Here is a 20,618-nt window from a genome sequence, read left to right on the forward strand (position 1 = left end):
GTGGAACCTTCGATTCAACAATCACATCAGATCATCTTCCCTCAAAAGAGGATTTTTCCAAGGGACGATGAGACAGACTTGGAGGAAGAAAATATACGTAATTACCAAAGGACACATGTAGGCTGCAACAAAACAAAAAGTGTGATCCAATAACGTAATTCCCACACACATGTTCATTCACTTTAGCTATTATCATATAGAGATTGAACTTTTAGTCATAAATATGGACAAATTTAACATAATATATATATTTATGCCTTTAGTTGAATTATGGTTAGTTGAATTATGTACTAGTAAGTATCTATCTTATGTAAATACTATTACATACTTTTAAAAACCATATTTAGTCATGCATATTATTTAGAAATGATTATTTTTAAAATAAGCATTTTCTTTATATTTTACAAATTATAGCACCTAACCATTAAAAGTAAATAATTTGTATTATTTATACTTGTAGTCAAAACCATTTTCTTAAACTTATATATTAACGAAATTATCAATCAAATACTTACATGCATTTTTAGTCAAAACTAGAATATATTATATATTTGTTTTGGAATAAATATATTATATAATATTTTGTCGAACTCGAATATATTTTTATTTTTAGGATAAATATATTATATATTTTTAGTCAAAATCGTACAACTATATTTATTTCACTATTTATATTTAAATATGAATTGTTATTATTTATATTTACATATTTTTGACACTTAAATCATTTATATCAACATAAATTAGAAATCCCCTAAGCCATATGAATCTAGGAGTTTCTATTCCATTGTAGTTGTTTTATTTATTTTATTCATACTTGTATATTGTATATGTTGTTAGGATAATTTTTAGAATTTATTTGAAAACTGCTACAACTTGTGCTAAGTTGTATTCTGATATCTTTACAATATGTGAGTATTCATAGTCCCTTTTTTTCATTTTATTATTTTAGGATGTATCATATATACATGTTAAATTCTTAATTCTTTTTATTCAAACTATGCGAATTCATTATATGTCTATGTGTTAATTTGTGCTATATGTTAAACTATTCTTTTGGGAGCTTGAGTCTTAATTCAAGCTCTGATCATTAACTAACTTAGCCTAAAGTAGTAGATAATAGCGCCATTGGATTGACACTCGCCCAAATTATTGACCTTGTTGAAGGCATTTGGATATCGAAACTGATTTTATTCATACTTATTAATTCTTGTAAGTAAAGGTTTGATCATTGCATTCGTTTATATATACATGCTTGAATTATATCAATGACTTATGATTCGCTATTTTATTCTTATTATATGTACTAAAAACCTATGTTTACTCACTAACTTGTCAGTTGACTTTTTATTATATACATGATACAGGAGATGTCGTTTGAGATGTTATCAAGCATGATGAAAACGTAGAGCGCATGAGACTTATTTTAATAAATAAACCATTATTTTATGTCATGTTATGTTTGAGACAATTTGATTCATGTATTTAATATTTAATTTGGTATGATTAAATACATCAATTTTAAATGGTGTCATGAGTTATGAACAATCACAATCACGCCCCGACACATTTCGCCATGGTGTGACACACGCAACATACAACCATGGCCCATGACAGATATACCTTAGTATTATGTATCTTCGCGTGGCATTGGTTATTATAGTTAATTTCGACGTGTTTCTGGCTATTATATATGACCCTTCATATCATTATTTTCTTCGAGAACAAGAGTTTGATTCATTTCGTCCACATAATCTATACCTTCCATCTTTGCTTCCAACTCATTAGTCATCTTTTTCAATGTTTTCAAAACCGGATCGGACGTCGAACTGATCTTCTTATCGGTTCAATGGGGTCGAACCGGACGTAAGAACCGGAACTCCGGAAGGTATCATAAATATTATAAAAACTAATAGGGTTAAATCTGAAAAAATATATAAAAAAAACCAGTCCAACCCTTCCAAAAACTGGTCCGACCGGCCGGTTTTCCGGTCCAACCACCAGATCGCCAGTACAGCTTCGGTTCAATGCATTTCCGACCCGATACCATGACCCGGACCGGCTCAACCTCTGGTTCCCGGTCCAACCGGCCGGTCCTGTCCGGATCTAAAAACATTGATCTTTTTAACCTGTTTTTTTTTAATCTTTCATTTTTGCTTTGGTTAGTTTTGGTAACTCATGTTTTGCACTTAGTTGTTGCTTATTTGTAGTTTTCATTCTTAATTAGAACATCAACTTTTGCGAGGCAACAATAATAATCATTTACTATGTTGCTAAAGAAAAAGGGATAGTCACATTCAACCGGCTTTTTGGTCGATAGCTTAGCCTGATCGTCATTTTATTAGTTGACATAGGTACACAACTTTGGCATACACTTACCATTTTCAAACTAATATATGCTTTGTATTTTATGAGGATTCCTTGACAATGATGATTTAATAGAGTCTTTTTGACCAACTTTTGTAAAGTTAATTAAAATGTTTAAGGAACGTACGTTTTTGTTATTTACATGGACTATGATATAATTCTGAGCCCATATTGTGAAACTGTCTAATATAAATTAATTTTCCTTGTCTTATTACCATTTGTCGACTTATTTATGATGTAATTGTATGAATAGTGTGTATTAATGTATGACTTTAATGTTGCTACTGGCAACCTTTTGATATGAGGTGTGGAAACTAAATACAATCACTAATATGTGATGGATGATATATTGGAATTGGCAACTTAATTTTCAAGAGACGGAGATGACATCTGCCTTAAAAGGTTTGTCTTTTTTATATTCTTTTTTTTTTGTTTGCTAAAATTGTATCGGAATTGTTGTTTTACATTTGTTTTTAATGTTGTTGTCTGCAACCTTCAAACAATTGAACCATATCACACTCAATATACGTTTCATTTCATTAATATGTGATGGATGTTATATTGGAATTGACAACTAAATTTACTCGTCCGCAAGATTCACATTTTTCAACTTCAAGTGAAAGTCCAATAAATGAATTTGACAATTGGCTTGTATGGGATGATGCAATCACTAATGGAGGCCAATATGTATCGATGCAAGGAAACCACAAAAATCTTATTTTTCAACTTCAAGTAGAAGTCCAAAAACGAATTTTATAGTTGGCTTGCATGGATGATTAATAAAGGCGAATATCATATAGCACAAGAGGTTTACGATTTATGTAATATAATACTTAAACGTATTTAACTTTTTGTAACGTACAATGTGTTTAGGGTTCAGGATATATCACTATTTACATACAATGTGATATGTTATAATTTGTTTATCTTTTGTTTGTCTCTTAAATTATGTAAGATTTTGGCAATATAATACATACATTATGTATTCGAATTACTTTATCATTTTACCACTCTGCGACGTAACATGTGATAAGTTGGATTATCCATTGGATGTTTGCATCGACGCTCTTAAAACAATCCATATTAATTTACTTTACCTCTTAACAACCTCTTTAAGATGCATTACATTGCCGCAACGCGCGACTGATAAAATCCTAGTTAATACCAATTCACATATACTATCTAGTCTTGTAGAGCCACATACTATTTTAAAAACTAAAGGCCGGTGGCCTATGCCACCGACACAAACAACCCCCAAACTTTCACAACTGACAAAGAACCCCCAAACTTTCACAATTGACATTTATACTCCTTTATACTTTCTAAGAACTTCATAAGCTGTCATTTTCACCCCCTTGAGTTCTAACTTTTCAAATTTACACCCCGTATTTTCATTCTTTAGCTTAAAAAGGGAAAACTACTTTCACACGTGGTTATTATTATGTACATGACCGTATAAAGTAAAGTTTTTCGAAAACGAGTGGGTCAACTATAATGTTTTTTCATGCTTATATTTATGTGTGTTTTCAGTTGGTCTACGTTTTGACGTAAACTAAAAAACAATATTTTCTTGCGTGCTTATTTTAATGTACGTCTCGGTATAAATTCATGTTTCAACGTAAATGATTCTAATTCATTCTTCGACATAAAAAAAATCGGAAACGAGTCTGGTAATATATAATACGTTTTTATACTTATTTTTGTGTACGTTTTTGGTTGATCTACATTTTAACGTAAACTATGTTCGGGAACGAGTTAGGTCAAATATAATACGTTTTCATTCGACAATATAAATTCGACGTTGCTAAGTTTTGAGCAAAGGTAAGGGTGATGTAGTTGTTAGGTGAAACCCTCACTAAACGAACCAACCCGGGTTCGATTCCATTTCTTTTGTAACCTCAATGCTTATATAGATTGCACCAAGTTAGATTGGATACGTCATAACACATGTTTTCATATAGTTAATCACATAACGTGCCGCCGCTCTAAACAACTAAGGCGTCACCGTCACAACGCAACACAATGAATGTAACTAACAAATAATGAAATACACAAGAAGCATTTTTGTTGTTACACAAACCTAAAAGTAAAACTTTCGATTTTCCGACTTATCCCTTTTGGCGCTAGTGAAACAACAACAACAACAAAGATAAACCTCTAAAACCCCTTACCCTCAATCACACCACCGCCGGTCTTAACGCCGGAGCCTACAATGGCTGCCACCTCCCACTAGGGTTCTTCTTCATCCCATCCACAACTAAACAAAAAACCCAAAATGGATCTTAAATTAGAGCTCAGACCCAACAAATTCTTTATCCCACACCCCTCTTCTTGTTCAAGAAAAGGGTTCATTCTGCTGAATCAAACCCACCCAAATCTTGTCTTCCTACCACTTCATCGTTACAATCGAATCAAAACAAGAAAACCCATTTTCCGCGTTTATGCTTCCGTTAATCCAGATGGGTCGGAAAACGGGTCGACTTGGACCCGATTCTCGCAGTCAATTCGTCGAAATTCGGAGGCTTTGTTAAACTATTTTGGGGATTCTTTGAAGAAAGAAACTGGGGTTGATCTGCAAGATGTAAATGTTAAGGTTTCTGGGGTTGTGGGTGAGTTTAAAGATTCTTTCTTGAAAGCTCAAACTGAATTCAAGAATTGGAATGAGTGGGAACTTTGGAAGGTATCTTTTTTTAACCTGAATTGTGATTAATTGAGTTCATTGGTGTTTCGGTTAACCGAGATTTGGGAAAAATGATGTTTTTTGTAGGATGTTAATAATTGGGATCCTACAAGAGTAGGTGTGTTGGCAATCTATCTGTTGGTGATGCTTGTTTCATGCCAAAGGATATTTATGGCTGTTCGGGCTCCGTTTCGTAATCGTCAAATAAAGGAAGTGTCTGAGGCATATATGGAAGCATTGATCCCTGAACCGTCTCCGGCTAATATTGAGAGGTGTGTGATGCTTTTCAATTTCTGTATATTATGGCATAATTTAGGGAGTAGTTATTTGATTTGAGCCTTAGCTACATTTTGGTTGCCTTAGCCTTAGTTTTGCCTTCGCACAGTCTTGGTGTATAGACTTGTTAGGGGAGCGTATAGGTACTTTTTGGGGGATTTTTGCTACCTTATTCATGTCGATTTGCTCCTTTATCCGTTACTGTTATAGTTTTTTCACCATTTTGTGTCGTCGGTAGTTTATTGTTATTTTTCTAGTACATTTTGTTTTGTTGTTGTGATTTAGGAAAAATTACAAGTTTTGTCCTTTATTATTATACCACTTTTTAGACGTTGTCCTTTTTAACGAATGTTGACAAGCGGTGTCCTTTACTAGGTATTTTGTTGCAAGTTTAGTCCTTTACACCCAACCCAGTTAAAAAACCCTGTTAATAGTTGACAGGCGGTGTCCTTTACTAGGTATTTTGTTGCAAGTTTAGTCATTTACCTAGGTATTTTGTTGCAAGTTTAGTCATTTACACCCAATAATTAACAGGGTTTTTTAACTGGGTTGGGTGTAAAGGACTAAACTTGCAACAAAATACCTAGTAAAGGACACCGCCTATCAACATTCGTTAAAAAGGACACCACCTGAAAAGTGGTATAAAGATAAAGGACAAAACTTGTAATTTTTCCTTTGATTTATGGTGCCACACTCTATGTTATCTGCTTATCTAGACACTATACTTTGCATGTGAAGAAAAGCTATAAGTGCGATTTTATTGGGTTTGTTTGTTTGAGCGCGATAATGGTACTTGGACATGTGTGTTTGACTTCGGTCATGCTGGTTGTCAAAGGTATAAAAAAGGTTTATGGAGGAAGTCAATGCCGAAAGGACTTAAAATGAAGAAATTCATCGAAGGACCCAAAGGAACACTTATTCAAGACACTTCTTACGTTGGAGAAAATGCATGGGACGACAACGACGATGCCGCAGCTTATAAGAACAAAGTGAAAGAAATCATTGACCATGATGCGAAATTGAACACACAAGATAAGAAGGAACTCCAAGAAGAACTAGGACTTTCAGGTTAGTCTGTGCATAACTTTATTATATCTAATGCTTACGAAGATATCTGACCGTTTAATGTTGTCAGATGGTAATCAAGAAAGTAAAGGAACGTGGCAAGAAAGGCTGCAAATATGGAAAGATATACTTAAAAAGGAGCAATTAGCTGAACAGTTAGATCAATCTCATGCGAAATACGCAATCGAATTTGACATGAAAGAGGTTGAGAAAAGCTTTCGTGAAGATGCAAAAGCGAAAGCCGAAGGCACACAAGGCGTTAGAGCACTTTGGATATCGAAAAGATGGTGGCGTTACCGCCCTAAACTGCCTTACACTTATTTTCTTGAAAAGCTTCAAAATTCTGAGGTCAAATATTCGACCTTTTTATTAGATTTCTCTTTTCGAATACTCAAATCTTGATGATATAAAGCTTTGTGCAGGTGGCTGCTGTTGTGTTTACTGAGGATTTGAAAACATTATACGTAACAATGAATGAAGGGTTCCCTCTAGAATATATTGTAAGCTTCATATTTCAATACGCTAACGACTAGTTTTTCGAATTCGAATGATTTGGTTTTTTTTTTTTTTTTTTTTGGGTAGGTTGATATGCCACTTGATCCATACCTGTTTGAAATGATCACAAATTCGGGAGCTGAAGTTGATCTACTTCAAAGGAAGCAAAGCTATTACTTATTAAAATTTATAATCGCATTACTTCCTGGAATTTTGGTTTTGTGGTTTTTACGGGAATCGTTAATGCTTTTACACATTACTTCAAAAAGATTCCTGTATAAGAAGTACAATCAGCTTTTTGATATGGCTTATGCTGAGAACTTTATCTTGGTAAAGTAAAGTTTTAATCTTTATATGAAACTTACTCTCTTACCCTATTTCACGGCTAATCTTTTTACGTCAAAATCTAAATTATAACCGCAGCCAGTTAGAGAAGTTGATGACACAAAGTCGATGTATAAGGATGTCGTGCTAGGGGGAGATGTGTGGGATCTTTTGGATGAATTAATGATTTACATGCGGAATCCTATGCAATATTATGAAAAAGAAGTGAAGTTTGTTCGGGTAATTTTTATTTCTTTTATATGATTAAACGTTTGAAAGCGTAACTGTAAATGTACAGGCGTGTTATATTATAAAGTTTTAATTACATGTGGCAGGGAGTACTTTTATCAGGACCTCCGGGAACTGGGAAAACGCTATTTGCAAGAACGCTAGCAAAGGAGAGCGGGATGCCGTTTGTTTTTGCTTCTGGCGCAGAGTTCACAGATAGCGAAAAAAGTGGCGCTGCGCGAATAAATCAAATGTTCTCGGTTGCAAGGCGAAATGTAAAATGTTTTTTCTAGATTTTTTTAATTTTAATAATTGGTATATGAAACTTGTAATAACGTAGGTTTTTATTTTTATTCTGCAGGCTCCTGCTTTTATATTTGTAGATGAGATTGATGCTATTGCCGGAAGACATGCAAGAAAAGATCCAAGAAGGCGATCAACATTTGACGCATTGATAACGCAGCTTGATGGAGAGTTAGTATCTAAAACATCTTGAGCACTATTCTTTTGGATTTGTTTATTTGTTTACTAGGTTAAAACCCCGTATATTACACGGGTTGAATAAATATTGTTTTATATACCAAGTAATAGAAAAGTTACATCTTTAAAAAACCGTGTATTGCACGGGCTGAATAAACACGTGTATTACACGACTTGAAGAAATATAATGTAATCAGTTAACACACAGTCGTCAAGATATGTTTTTGAAAAAAATGAACTTTGATGTATTATTTATTATTAGGTTAGAAACTTGTGTATTACACAAGTTAAAGCATTTTACTTTGTTTTTTCTTTTTATTTGTTAATAGGTTAGAAACTTGCGTGTTACACGTAGTTGAATCAATGAAATATTAAATAGTTATTAATAAGCGGAAAAAAAAGAAATAGTTAAGAAATAAAAAAATTAATAAATAAGAAATAAGCGAAATATAAAATAAAATAAAACAAAGATAAAGATTATATATCAAAAGTATTAGTTAGATATAATCTAATATATATTAATCTAATGTATTAATATTAATATTAATAATAAATTAAAGGAGAAAGTGACATATTGGAATCCTTTATTAGAAGTAGGATTTTGATACATATTATTTTTTATGAATTTCAGAAAAGAGAAAACCGGGGTTGATAGATTTTCATTAAGACAAGCTGTTATATTCATCTGTGCTACAAATAGACCAGATGAATTAGATCTAGAATTCGTTCGTGCTGGACGTATTGATCGCCGGTTGTACATCGGTTTACCCGATGCAAAGCAAAGAGTGCAAATTTTTGGTGTTCATAGTACCGGGAAGCAACTTGCTGAAGATGTTGATTTCGGGAAGGTAATTTTAGGAATTTCATGTTCATGGATTTATGTTTTATTTGAGGGTAAAATGCCATTTTCGTCCCTGAGGTTTGGCCAGTTTTGCGACTTTCGTCCAAATGTTTGTTTTTCCGCATATGGATCCAAAAGGTTTGAAATCTTGCCATTTTCATCCTGCTTTTGTTAACTCCATCCATTTTTCTCCGTTAAGTCGGGTATTTTCGTCTTTTTTGTTAACTTAAAGGGCAGCTCAGTCTTTTGACTACTTGTACATTATGCTAAATGCTTGTACATAAAGTAAAATAGACCGAATTTCCCTTTAAGTTAACAAAAAAGACGGAAATACCTTCGACTTAACGGAGAAAAATGGATGGAGTTAACGAGCCGGATGAAAATGGCAAAGATTTCAAACCTTTTGGATCCATATGCGGAAAACAAACATTTGGACGAAAGTCACAAAACCGGCCAAACCTCAGGGATGAAAATGGCATTTTACTATTTTTATGTGGTGGCTTTGGTTTTATGAGATAATTTTACTGTTATAAAACCGTACAGCTGGTCTTCCGCACTGTTGGGTACTCTGGGGCCGATATAAGAAATCTCGTCAACGAAGCTGGAATTATGTCTGTAAGGGTTACTCTTTCAACATTAACTTAATTTCGTCATATGAAATGCGAAAATAATTATACAAGATGATTATTGATTGATTAATGGTATGCAGGTGAGAAAAGGACATAATAAAATATACCAAAAAGATATTGTTGACGTATTAGATAAGCAGCTGCTTGAGGGAATGGGTGTGCTTTTGACCGAGGAAGAGCAACAAAAATGTGAAGAAAGAGTACGCTTCGTTTTTCCCCCTTGGCCTATGAAAATCTTGCATATTTGGAAGGGTAATTTGGTCATTAATCATGTTGTTAAAATGTGACAGGTATCTATTGAAAAGAAGAGGCTGTTGGCAGTACATGAAGCTGGTCATATTTTATTGGCGCATTTATTTCCTAAATATGACTGGCACGCGTTTTCTCAGTTATTACCTGGTGGTAAGGTATGATCTTAGAATTAGTTTTACGAAGTGTTTGATGTTTAAATTTTATATATTTTTACGGCTTCAAGTAGCTAACACATTTGAGCAGGAAACTGCAATATCGGTTTTTTACCCTAGAGAAGATATGGTGGACCAAGGTTACACAACGTTTGGCTACATGATGATGCAAATGGTGGTTGCTCATGGTGGGCGTTGTGCTGAACGTGTTGTTTTTGGTGACGATATAACCGATGGTGGAGTTGATGATCTAGAAAAGATTACAAAGGTGGTGTATATTTGACTTTTGTTTTTTTTTCTTTTAAATATTAATAACCGCATTAGTTTGTTGAATTTGGAATATAACATGTGATTATTTGTTAGATTGCTCGAGAAATGGTGATAAGCCCTAGAAATTCAAGGTTAGGGTATGCTACATTGACGAACAGAGTGGGATTGGCCAATAGAGCAGATAGTACCGATGGAGAACTTATAAAATACAGGGTATTTAAGATTTATCATCACCTTTGATTGATCATCCTATATCGTTCGACTCGTATTTTTGTTAAGTCATTTGCTTGCCCTCTTGATTCAGTGGGATGACCCGCACGTAATTCCTGCTGATATGACAGTTGAAGTTTCAGAGCTCTTCACTCGTGAATTGACAAGAGTACGATAGCTTTTCGCCCCTATATCAGTCATTAACATACGATTATACGCGACTTGTTATCGTTACCTAATAATAATTTTCTGATTTGGGTTGCAGTATATCGAAGAGACGGAAGAACTTGCAATGAAAGGATTGACGGACAACAGGCACATACTGGATTTGATTTCAAATGAACTACTGGAGAACTCAAGAATCACCGGGCTCGTATGTTCTACATGTCGTTTAAAAAAAAAAAAAAATTAACAATTGGTTGAAATTACGTTAGGTTTACATCTCAAAGTGAGTTTAATTTGATGATTTCAGGAAGTTAAAGAAAAAATAGCGCAATTGTCCCCACAGATGTTCGAAGATTTTGTTAAGCCTTTCCAAGTAAACGCAGACGACGTAAGTATCATATATTTTTTAGCTAGCGTATCGATATTTTAATTCAGTAGTCGTGTAATGCCGTTATTAAATTTGGTTTGTTTGTTCTCACAGGATGAGCCACTGCCTCACAATGACCGTTTGAGATACCAACCACTGGATGTTTACGCGGCACCTCTTCACAGATGTTGACCAACAAAAGTCAGCTTTGTATCACCATAGGAACAGTGTTTTTTGTATACTTTCAAATTCATAATTTATTTAACTGATAAAACAGCTAGAGCGATTACAATCCGTTTCGGGAAATTACATCAATACCAATAGTTGTTCTCATCACACTTCAATTTTCTAGAGTTTACTTTTAGGTACCCCGATCGGTGCAGATCGAGCGCGTTTTTCTACTACCCTAGAAAGCGCTTTCACTTCCTCCTTTGGTAGATGACGTGGACGGCTCAACCACAGTCCTCCATCAACAACTAGGGTCATCCCGTTCACGTATTTACCTGCACTTGATGCAAGATAGAGGGCTGCAACCGCAATATCCCATTTTTCTCCAAGTTTGTAAAGAGGCATCATCTCCCTGGTCTTGCTTTTTATCTCGTCTGGCCCGAGCTTCCTCATGCCGGGAGTGTCACCTATCGGTCCGGGTGCAATCCCGTTGACGCGTATATCGTAATCCGTTCCCCATTCCAGTGCCAGATTTCTTGTAAGAGCATCCACTGCAGCCTATATCACAAGATTAAAGAAACATACATAGAGGGTAAAGATCCGGTACAAAATGTCCTTGACCAAGGAAGTGTAGGAAACTGGGTCAAGCGAACTCTCATTTTAGTCTAATTCTAACCCATAAAGCTAAACCCTAAAATCTATATTATAAACCCTAAAAGCTAAACCCTGTATGTATTTGAATAGGATACGACAAGAAGGTTCCAATGCCGCTGAAATGAGGTCAATCGGATATCGTTTAACCCGGTTTCTTACGCTTCCTAGGTTAAGATTGTTTTGTATTTGATCCGACCCCCATATATAGATACATGAAAAATTTAGAATCTTTATGTATATAACCTTAGCAGCAGCCACATGAATTTGATACCAAGAAGCAGTGTAGTGCAGGGTGGCACTGATATTCAGTATCATCCCACCACTATCATCTGAGCTTCTTCCAGGTCCTCCTTTCTTCAGATAGTTAAGTGCTTCATGGCACATAGTAAACGTACCAACCGAATCGATATCCATTACTAACCACAGCAGAAACGTATAAACACTGATTAATGAAGCTATTTGACTATAGATTCTAAGATAAAATACCGCGAAAAACGAACAAAACCTGTTCGAAAGCCATTCGGAGACAGATCTTCGGGCGAAACAAGAAAATTCCCAGCTGCAGCATTCACAAGAATATCCAGCTTTCCAAAGTGTTTAACAGTTGATTCTATCACTCTCTTTGCATCTTCCTGCTTGCGAACATCACCCGCAAAACCGACAGCCTAAACAACCATAATCATATGTTAATCAAGATGGATTAACTCATTTTAATGATAAAGTTTGTGACTTTGTTGAAACCCTAGATTGAAATAAGGGATAGGAGACTAGAAACAAGCAAATCTTGAAAATTGAATAGTGGGTTGAGAAGGGTACCGGAATACCGAGTGACTGGAGGGAAGAGACGGCGGAGTCAACGACGGTTTTGCGACGGCCCATGACGGCGATGGAAGCGCCATGCTTGCCGAAGTGTGTGGAGATTTCGAAGCCGATGCCGGAGGCTCCTCCGGTTAACAGGGCTACTTTGCCTTTGAGAATGTCCGGCTTGAATGGCGACTCCATTGTCGTGTTGGAATCAAAGGAAAATGTTGATGCAAAGAAGTCACTGTAGTTCACCAACCAACCAAACCACTGTACTTCTTTAATACACGTCTTCACCAAAAAACAAAATTCTTTTTTTTTTTGCTAATTTTTTAATTAAATCAGCCGATCTTTACATTAAAGTCATTTCGATATCTTTCTTTTCTTGGGTCTAAAGTCAATCAAGTTTATTGTGAATTTATTACAACTGTTATATAACAAAAAATAAATAGTTAAGAAATAAAAAAAATTAATAAATAGAGTAAGCTGTAATTTTACCCCCTGAGGTTAAGGGTCATTGGTATGTCTACCCCCTAAAGAAATTTTACCCCCCGGCGTCAAAATGGGTAACAGAACTGTTAACTCTAAGTTAAAATGACTATATTACCCTTACATTTTACCCCCCAACATTCCTGTTAAGTCGCACAATTACCCCCCACTGGTAAATTACTAATTTATCCTTTGTTATTACCCCCTGTACTTTGTGTTACCAACATTACCCCCTGCAACTTCCAAAACCCTTCCCGCCAAAATCAAATACATGTTCTATGATTCTATAATACAAAATCTAAACCTGTTCTTTGATCTGAAACCTAATTCTGATTTTTGAACACGTAATCTGAAACCTAACAATCATACCTGTTCAAAAATGTGAAACCTAACAAGCAAAGACTCCAAAACTGGTAAATTACTAATTCTGAACCTGTTCTATGCATCTGTTATAAGAACTGCAAGTCCAATGTGAACAAATCACACTCCGATACTTGCTGCAGATATATTAATACACTTAGTTCACATTTATATCAAATATCAGTTATTTCTATAAGGTGTTCAAATATGAACCAAAAATGTAACTCATTCAAACAACCTGCTGCACTAACAACCTGCTGCACCTAAAATGTGCTTAATCAGTAACACATTCAGCAACTGATTAGAACTTATGCACATACAGCAACTATGATCAACCAGTGTCATTCCAGTGTCATTTTAGAACTTAAGCACATGCACATGATCAACCTGAAGTAGCATAGCAAGTTATCATAGCAAGTACCAACCTACAACCTGCTATGCTATTGCTATGCTATGTGTTATTTACTTCAGTCTATTGCTATGTGTTATTTAAGCACACTGATTAAGCACATTATCAACCTGTGCATGCTATGTGTTATTTACTTCAGTCTATTGCTATGTGTTATTTACACCCTGCAAATGCACATGATTAAGCAACATGATTAAGCACACTGTTCTATGCACACTGATTAAGCACATGCACATGATCAAGCACACTGATTAAGCACATGCACATGATCAACCTGAAGTAGCATAGCAAGTTATCATAGCAAGTACCAACCTACAACCTGTGTTCTATGCATCTGATTAAGCACAAGTATGCCCAAAATGTGATCAACCAGTGTGTGTTATGCCCAAACTCTGATCAACCAGTGTGTGTTATGCCCAAACTGATTAAGCACACTTGTGCCTACAACCTGCAAATGCACATGAGTGTGCTCCTAATTTTTATCAAACATAATGTCAACAAAAGCTAAATAAGTTAAGTTAGGCTAACCTACATATTACACAAAAGGTTCGATTAAGTTAAGTTAACCTACATATTACACATAAGCTAAATAACTAGTAGAGTAAACATCCATCTGCTCAACTCTCCGGTGGTAGATGGAAGTTGAGGACAAGCCTCCCAAACACAGAGACCACCAGGTGGACCACCAAAGATGAGCTTGATAAGCTCATCGTCAGGTCAACTGTAAAAAAACCAACAGTGAACCAAATCAGACCATAAACCCTGTTTATAACATGATAATGACTAAATCTGACCCTGATTAACTAACATTGGCCGATTATACCTTTGGTGTGGCGGATGATATAGCGGATTATCCAACAAAAGACCGGCATTTCCACTGATCTGAAGATAGCGGCTGTGGTTGTTGTGATCCGACAAGGAGAAGAATGATCGGAAGAGGAGATGTCGCCGGAGAGACACTGATCGCCGCCGGTGTGTTATGTCGCCAAAGAAGAAGGTTGAATGTCACACCCCTATTTTCCACGTGTCACTGGTGGGCCCGGTGGGGAGTATCGTGACGTAGTTGATATCATCATAGTCAAAAAACACAAATTTAAAATGCACAGCGGAAGCAAAAAGATAGATTTATTTCAACCGAATAAATATTGTAATATTTAAGTATCACAATGTAGTTGAAACAGATCAACAGGCGGATTAAAAGAAAAAGGAAACATAGTTCAACAGAATTTGGCATCTAAGCTTGCGAGACTTCTATTTGATGCTAGGAGAGGCCAGCCTATTACGCGTAGTACCTGCACTTAATCTTTTTGGGAAAATACGTCAGTTTGCACTGGTAAATACAATTTAACTGACTCATTTTGAAAAGGTTTAAAATTGATTTGAATGCAAATGGCACAAAAAGATTTTTATAACTTGGGATAATTATTTGAATATAATTCTTGTAAAGAATTACATGTTTATTTTGCGTCCAGTAGCCCGGTTCATGCCGGGTTAAAGATTAATAGACACACCACATAGTATAGTCCCGCGGCGGGAAACTAGCGGTTATACCTTGATAAATGTAAATGCACTGACGGGTGTACGCCTACACCCGTGTGCTAAGGTCGTGGCCATTCTATGAATGATGCCAAGGATATCCGGGACATGGTCATTAAACTCCCAAAGGCATTAAACAAACAAAACAAATTTTTAAACGGGTCATCTTGATAATACTTAACCATTAATCGATTAAGGTCAAATGCCCGACCAAGCGGTATTTTATATGCCGTACCCCAAGCCCGTATAAGGGAAAATAAGTTAAAAGTATTTACCTGAGCAAATACAAATCACAATAAGCAAGTGCAAATATCTTTTACTGGATCTCCTATTCTGGAACGAAGGTTTATAATAACCTATTAGAATCCTAACGGGTCTTTAATTTAGCCTAAGCTTAGACCGGTTAGTTTTAAAGAAAGAATACGGTTCAATCGCATGTAAGGCGAAGACCGGTTTAGAATGTGGTTTTGACCCGACAAGCTTGCATGCTTGTTTAATATGGGTAACTTAAACACATTCTGGATTTTGAGAGAATAATGATATGGTTTGACCCGTTTCGGTTAAAATGTGTAAACTAGTTACATAAGCCAATCCGAACGCGAAAGCGCGTAACGGGTAACCATATGAATCATATGCAAGTTTCCTGAGTTAATATGCACTAAATATGTTGTGATATCAGTAAGATATCTCCTATTATGCTCAAAATGATTTTAAACACAAACTATGCCTCATAAGGGCATTTTGGTCATTTAAAAGGTCATAAAAGAGTTTAATTTATAATCTGAGTAACAGGTCTGATTCATTTAGTAAATATACTTAATTTAATAAGTTATAACAGTAGGGTATCATTTATATGTGAAATTTATTAATTATAACCATTTTATGCACCGTAGGGGCATTTTGGTAATTTCACATAAGCCTAAAAGGTCAAAACTGGAAACCTGAGTTTAAAACTTTTGTTTACTGTTATAATATAAAAATTTACTGAATTTATTAGTAGGTATCAACCCTTATATATATATAAACTAGTTTGATACATATTATGTCGTAAAAATGCCTAAAAAGGCGATTTGGAGCCATTTCCGGGTTTTGTATAGAAAGCTGATATTTTTAATATTCCAGAAGGCTCAAAATAATTTATTTAACATAATAAATCAGTAGAAAAAGGGGTCAAAAGGTTTTATAAAACTCATTTTATAGCCCAAAAGGGCAAAACCGACAATAACCGAAATAAGCTTAAACTCTAAGTTATGCTCAGCCTAAAAATAAATAAAAATCTCCAAAAATCCCAAAATATTATTTTATATCAGTAGGTAAAAATTTGATATTAAAATTTGGGTTTAGATAGGCTATATGCTAATTACGCCAATTAATTACTAAGAATGCTTCTAATTAAGCTAGTGAGCATAACTCTTAATCTAAACCTCAAACTGATGTAAAATTTTAAGTACAAGCTTATAAATTAGTAACTAAGGTGTCTACTCTTTTATATTTTCAAAAATCACATTTTAAGGTGAAGAGGGCATAATAGTCAACATTTAAGCAATTAACGGAAACATGCATATGAATTAGATGTCTAATGAACCAAGTTGTATAATCACAAAGGGTTATACTAACATGAAAATAGGTCCAAAAGAATCTCTAAGGCAATCCTAAACTTGGCTTAAACGGGTCAGAACTGAAAGTCAAAGCATAAGTCAAACTATGCGACTTTCGGTTCCAAACCGAGCCTAAACTGAAAATTGTCAAGTTGAACATGTTTAGACATGTTCTTATATTAATTACCAAGTTATTTTAATGACAAAAAAGGTTGCAAGAATCCTACATTGCTAATTATGTATTAATTTGGAATTAAGCATTCTGTTGACTTTTTAAAGTAAGCTTTGACCCGACAATTGACATAGTTAGAATGAGAATCTGAGAATACCCTTTTAAGGGTTTATTACCCACATAATTACCTACTTATAGGTATTTTTAATTCGAGATTTGACTGAGTGATTATAGCTTAATCTCGAAGTCAAACCTTAATTACGACGGTTTGACTTTTAGCTAATTAACTAAGCTAAACTTAATTATGAATGATTAGGAACACTTACAATGGTCCTAAATATGATTAGGGACTTAAGAGAAACTTGATTGCTGTCCAGAGAAGCTCCAGGGATGCTTGAAGTTGTGTTTGAATAAGCAAGTCTCAAAGTGGTAACCTCAAGTTCTTATATAGTGCACCAATTGTCACAAGATCTTGCCAAGTAACTCTACAATTGTTGTGAGATGATCCCAGGTGCCCCTAAGTGGCTATATACTGCCTATCAAGCCCCTGAATTCGAATACCACCTAATAAGACGGTGGAACTGGCTGAACAGGCAGCTGTCCATTTTCTGCTGCCAGCGGACAGGTTTACGGACCGTAAGCAAAATGCCTTGCGGTCCGTATCCACCCCTTGCGGACCGTAAGCTTATACGGATACGGTCCGTAACCGACCCTGGTCTGATGCGCCCAGGTATGCTCCCTGCGGACCGTATGCTTAACTGGTTGCGGTCCGTAACCGATCCTTGCGGACCGTATGCTTAAAGCCATACGGTCCGTAACCGCTGAACAGAATCCAAAATTTTGCAAACTTTCAAGTTTTGACCATGCATCTTTGTAAACTCCGAATCTCATGCTATCCTTTTTCAGTTGAGGGTCCCTTTGCTCAGCCTTTGTATGCGCTTACATGTTTTGGATCTTGTGGGAGGTTTGAAATGACGGAAATATCAAGAATTCACCATGGACTTGAATAATTCAAGTTTAATTCTTTTAAATCAAGAATCTAACTTCCTGGATATTGTAGTAACATTCTAAAGAATCCAATTTTCATATAAAATGGAATTTTACTCATTTAGGAATAACCGGCTAAATATATATTCGATGATTATCAAAACAATTTAAGGATCTTGGGATTTATCACTTGGGTCGCTCAGAGGTATTTTAATAACATGTCGCCCTTGGATTGTTCAGAGATATTTTAAACATGACGCCCTTTTCAAATCCTACCATACATCCTTATTTGATCTGGGTTCCTGACACGTTTGTCCCACATGACACGTGTCTTTATTTTATTGGACATGAATTTTCGAGGTGTTACATTGAAGGTCGATGGTGGGAAGGTTGGGGGGTAATTATGCGGTGGTCTGTTACTTATAGGGGGTGTTGTATCAAAGAAGCTTGACATAAGAGCAAAATGACAATTATACCCTTTGGCCATCAGGTTATAATGTTGACTGTTAACCCATTTTGACGTCGGGGGGTAAAAGTGCGACATAAGAGCAAACAGTGGGGGTTAAAATTGTAATTATTTCCTTAGGGGGGTAGACATGCCAATGACCCCTAACCTCAGGGGGTAAAATTGCAGTTTACTCTAATAAATAAGATATAAGCGAAATATAAAATAAAATAAAATAAAATAAAACAAAACAAAGATAAAGATTATATATCAAAAGTATTAGTTAGATATAGTCTAACATATATCAATCTAGACTTTTGGTGTTTTCTGTACTAGGCTGGTGTCGGTTTTTACCTTCATGTACCGATAACCGTACTGGTATTTTCGATACCAATACCGGTTGATACAAGCTTATCTAACTTAAAAAGTAACGAAGATAAAAAAATTATTATATGTATTATTATCAAAACACTGTTCAAATCTTTGGTTTTTTAATATATAGGAGAATAATAAATAATGTTTGGATTTTTTTTTATGTTTTCTTGATGCTGTCTTGGGGTTGTAGTTTTGATGCTGTTTTCATGTTTGTTTGGATGCTTTTTGGATGTAGTTTTGATGCTGATTTGGTCCTGTTTAGGGGCTACATTTTTTATGCTGCTTTCGACGATATTTTCTTATTTGTTTTGATGCTGCATTGAGAATGCTCTAATTAAGCCCCTTGTTGAAACCTATGAAATACTGTACGGAAACATAGTTACAGGCGTCAATGTTAAGTGGTTGCTAGAGAAGACGATAAATTACAAAAATAAATAAAGAAATAAACCCCTAAAAAACTAAAACCATAATATAATGTTATCAACCATTGTTTTGTACTTGCACTCATCTACTACATTGGCAGAAACATTATGATACACAACATTGCTAACATGGTATTTATTTAATAAGTGATGTCATATGAAATTTTAACTTTAGTTATATTTATTGCTATTTTTTTTTTAATTTAGTCTAATAACAATAATAAAAATTGGGTGTACAATGATACACTGTTAAGATGTCGTGTTTTGTAACCACAATAAAAGGCAAAAAAATAACAACTCAACGAATACTAAATCATATGTTCCATTTTCAACACATAAAAAGCCATGAAGGTCAATAGTGTCAGGCACCTGGCTAGCACTCCCCTATTAACCCAACAAATTTATGATTTTATGCTGCTTTAAATTACGATTTTGTCATCAGTTTAAAATTGTGTTTTTACCCCACTTAAAAATAAATTTACGCTTTTGCTCCCAACTAAGTTTTTCAATTTTGCCATCCGTTCAAAATAACGATTTGCCCTATTTAAATTTACACCTTTGCCATTAGTTTTTTTCCTAAAAAATACTATTTTGTCATCAGTTCAAATTATGTTTTTACCCCTACTTAAAAATAAATGTACGCTTTTGCTCCAAGTTAAAAATTTCAATTTTGCCCTCGGTTAAAAAATACGATTTTGCCCCGTTGAAATTTACAATTTTGCCATCAGTATTTTTTTTCTCACAGCGAAGTTACGATTTTGCCCTCAACTTAAATTTACATTTTCTCCATCGTTTTTGTTTGTTTTCCTGGTTAAATTACGATTTTGCCCCTAGTGTAAAATTGCAGCATGCCGGCAGCTGTCCGGCATTCCCCCGTTGGTCCTTTTAATTTACGATTTTATCCCTCAAATAAAATTATGATTTCGCCCTCTGTTCAAAATTACGTTTTTCCCATCGTTTTTTTTTTTTTTTTTTTTTTTTTTTTTTTTTTTTTTTTTTGCTGCAAAACTATAGAAGTTTTTTGTATTAATTGGTTGACTCCATTTAATTTTTTTCGTCTCAAGGAGCTGCCTAACACTCGCTCATTAGTCCTGAAAAATTACAGGTTTGCCCTGAGCTGAAAATTACGGTCTTATCATCGTTTTAGTTTTTTTTTTTTTTTGCAAAATTATAGTAATGTTTTTTATTTGATTAAGAATTATTCGGCCCTCGCCCCGCAACGCGGGCGGGCATCAACTAGTTTTATACAAAACACAAATCCCCCCAGGCAAAAAAATACACACACCAAATAAACAAAATCATTACATGTTATACCATGATGCAGCAGTTTCTCTCCATGACACAAATCTTAAATTTTAATTGGTATCATTATAGAAACAGAGTTTTTTTTTCTTCTTCAAA

At 34.9% G+C, this 20,618-nt stretch overlaps 2 protein-coding genes across 2 annotated transcripts; one reads left to right on the plus strand and one right to left on the minus strand.

The window, feature by feature from the left end:
* The first annotated feature begins 4,439 nt into the window (after window positions 1-4,439).
* On the plus strand, window positions 4,440-11,137 carry LOC110929813 (ATP-dependent zinc metalloprotease FTSH 12, chloroplastic). The gene is made up of 19 exons (XM_022173002.2): window positions 4,440-5,047; window positions 5,135-5,319; window positions 6,159-6,391; window positions 6,459-6,736; window positions 6,811-6,888; window positions 6,971-7,213; window positions 7,307-7,447; window positions 7,543-7,710; window positions 7,797-7,909; window positions 8,547-8,763; window positions 9,300-9,371; window positions 9,466-9,585; window positions 9,676-9,792; window positions 9,881-10,057; window positions 10,153-10,272; window positions 10,364-10,438; window positions 10,535-10,642; window positions 10,742-10,822; window positions 10,916-11,137. Exons 1-19 carry the CDS (start codon window positions 4,643-4,645, stop codon window positions 10,991-10,993), a joined length of 3,009 nt encoding a protein of 1,002 aa, XP_022028694.1. The 5' UTR covers window positions 4,440-4,642; the 3' UTR covers window positions 10,994-11,137.
* LOC110929814 (peroxisomal 2,4-dienoyl-CoA reductase) lies at window positions 11,032-12,722 on the minus strand. The gene is made up of 4 exons (XM_022173003.2): window positions 12,440-12,722; window positions 12,129-12,288; window positions 11,867-12,039; window positions 11,032-11,527 (listed from the first exon to the last, which is right to left on the minus strand). The coding sequence occupies exons 1-4, from the start codon at window positions 12,623-12,625 to the stop codon at window positions 11,150-11,152; spliced, it is 897 nt and encodes a 298-aa protein (XP_022028695.1). The 5' UTR covers window positions 12,626-12,722; the 3' UTR covers window positions 11,032-11,149.
* Window positions 12,723-20,618: the final 7,896 nt, after the last annotated feature.

Source organism: Helianthus annuus, chromosome 3, assembly GCF_002127325.2.
Source record: "Helianthus annuus cultivar XRQ/B chromosome 3, HanXRQr2.0-SUNRISE, whole genome shotgun sequence".
Classification (NCBI taxonomy): Eukaryota; Viridiplantae; Streptophyta; class Magnoliopsida; order Asterales; family Asteraceae; genus Helianthus; species Helianthus annuus.

Bases quoted from the DNA above. Each gene is read 5' to 3' on its own strand.
- LOC110929813 (XM_022173002.2), top strand. From the start codon at position 4,643: ATGGATCTTAAATTAGAGCTCAGACCCAACAAATTCTTTATCCCACAC. The intron at 9,372-9,465 runs GTAAGGGTTACT...AATGGTATGCAG, and splicing joins ACGAAGCTGGAATTATGTCT to GTGAGAAAAGGACATAATAA. The intron at 9,793-9,880 runs GTATGATCTTAG...ACATTTGAGCAG, and splicing joins AGTTATTACCTGGTGGTAAG to GAAACTGCAATATCGGTTTT.
- LOC110929814 (XM_022173003.2), bottom strand. From the start codon at position 12,625: ATGGAGTCGCCATTCAAGCCGGACATTCTCAAAGGCAAAGTAGCCCTG. The intron at 12,040-12,128 runs GTTTTGTTCGTT...TGCTGTGGTTAG, and splicing joins TCCGAATGGCTTTCGAACAG to TAATGGATATCGATTCGGTT. The intron at 11,528-11,866 runs GTTATATACATA...CTTGTGATATAG, and splicing joins TTCATGTGGCTGCTGCTAAG to GCTGCAGTGGATGCTCTTAC.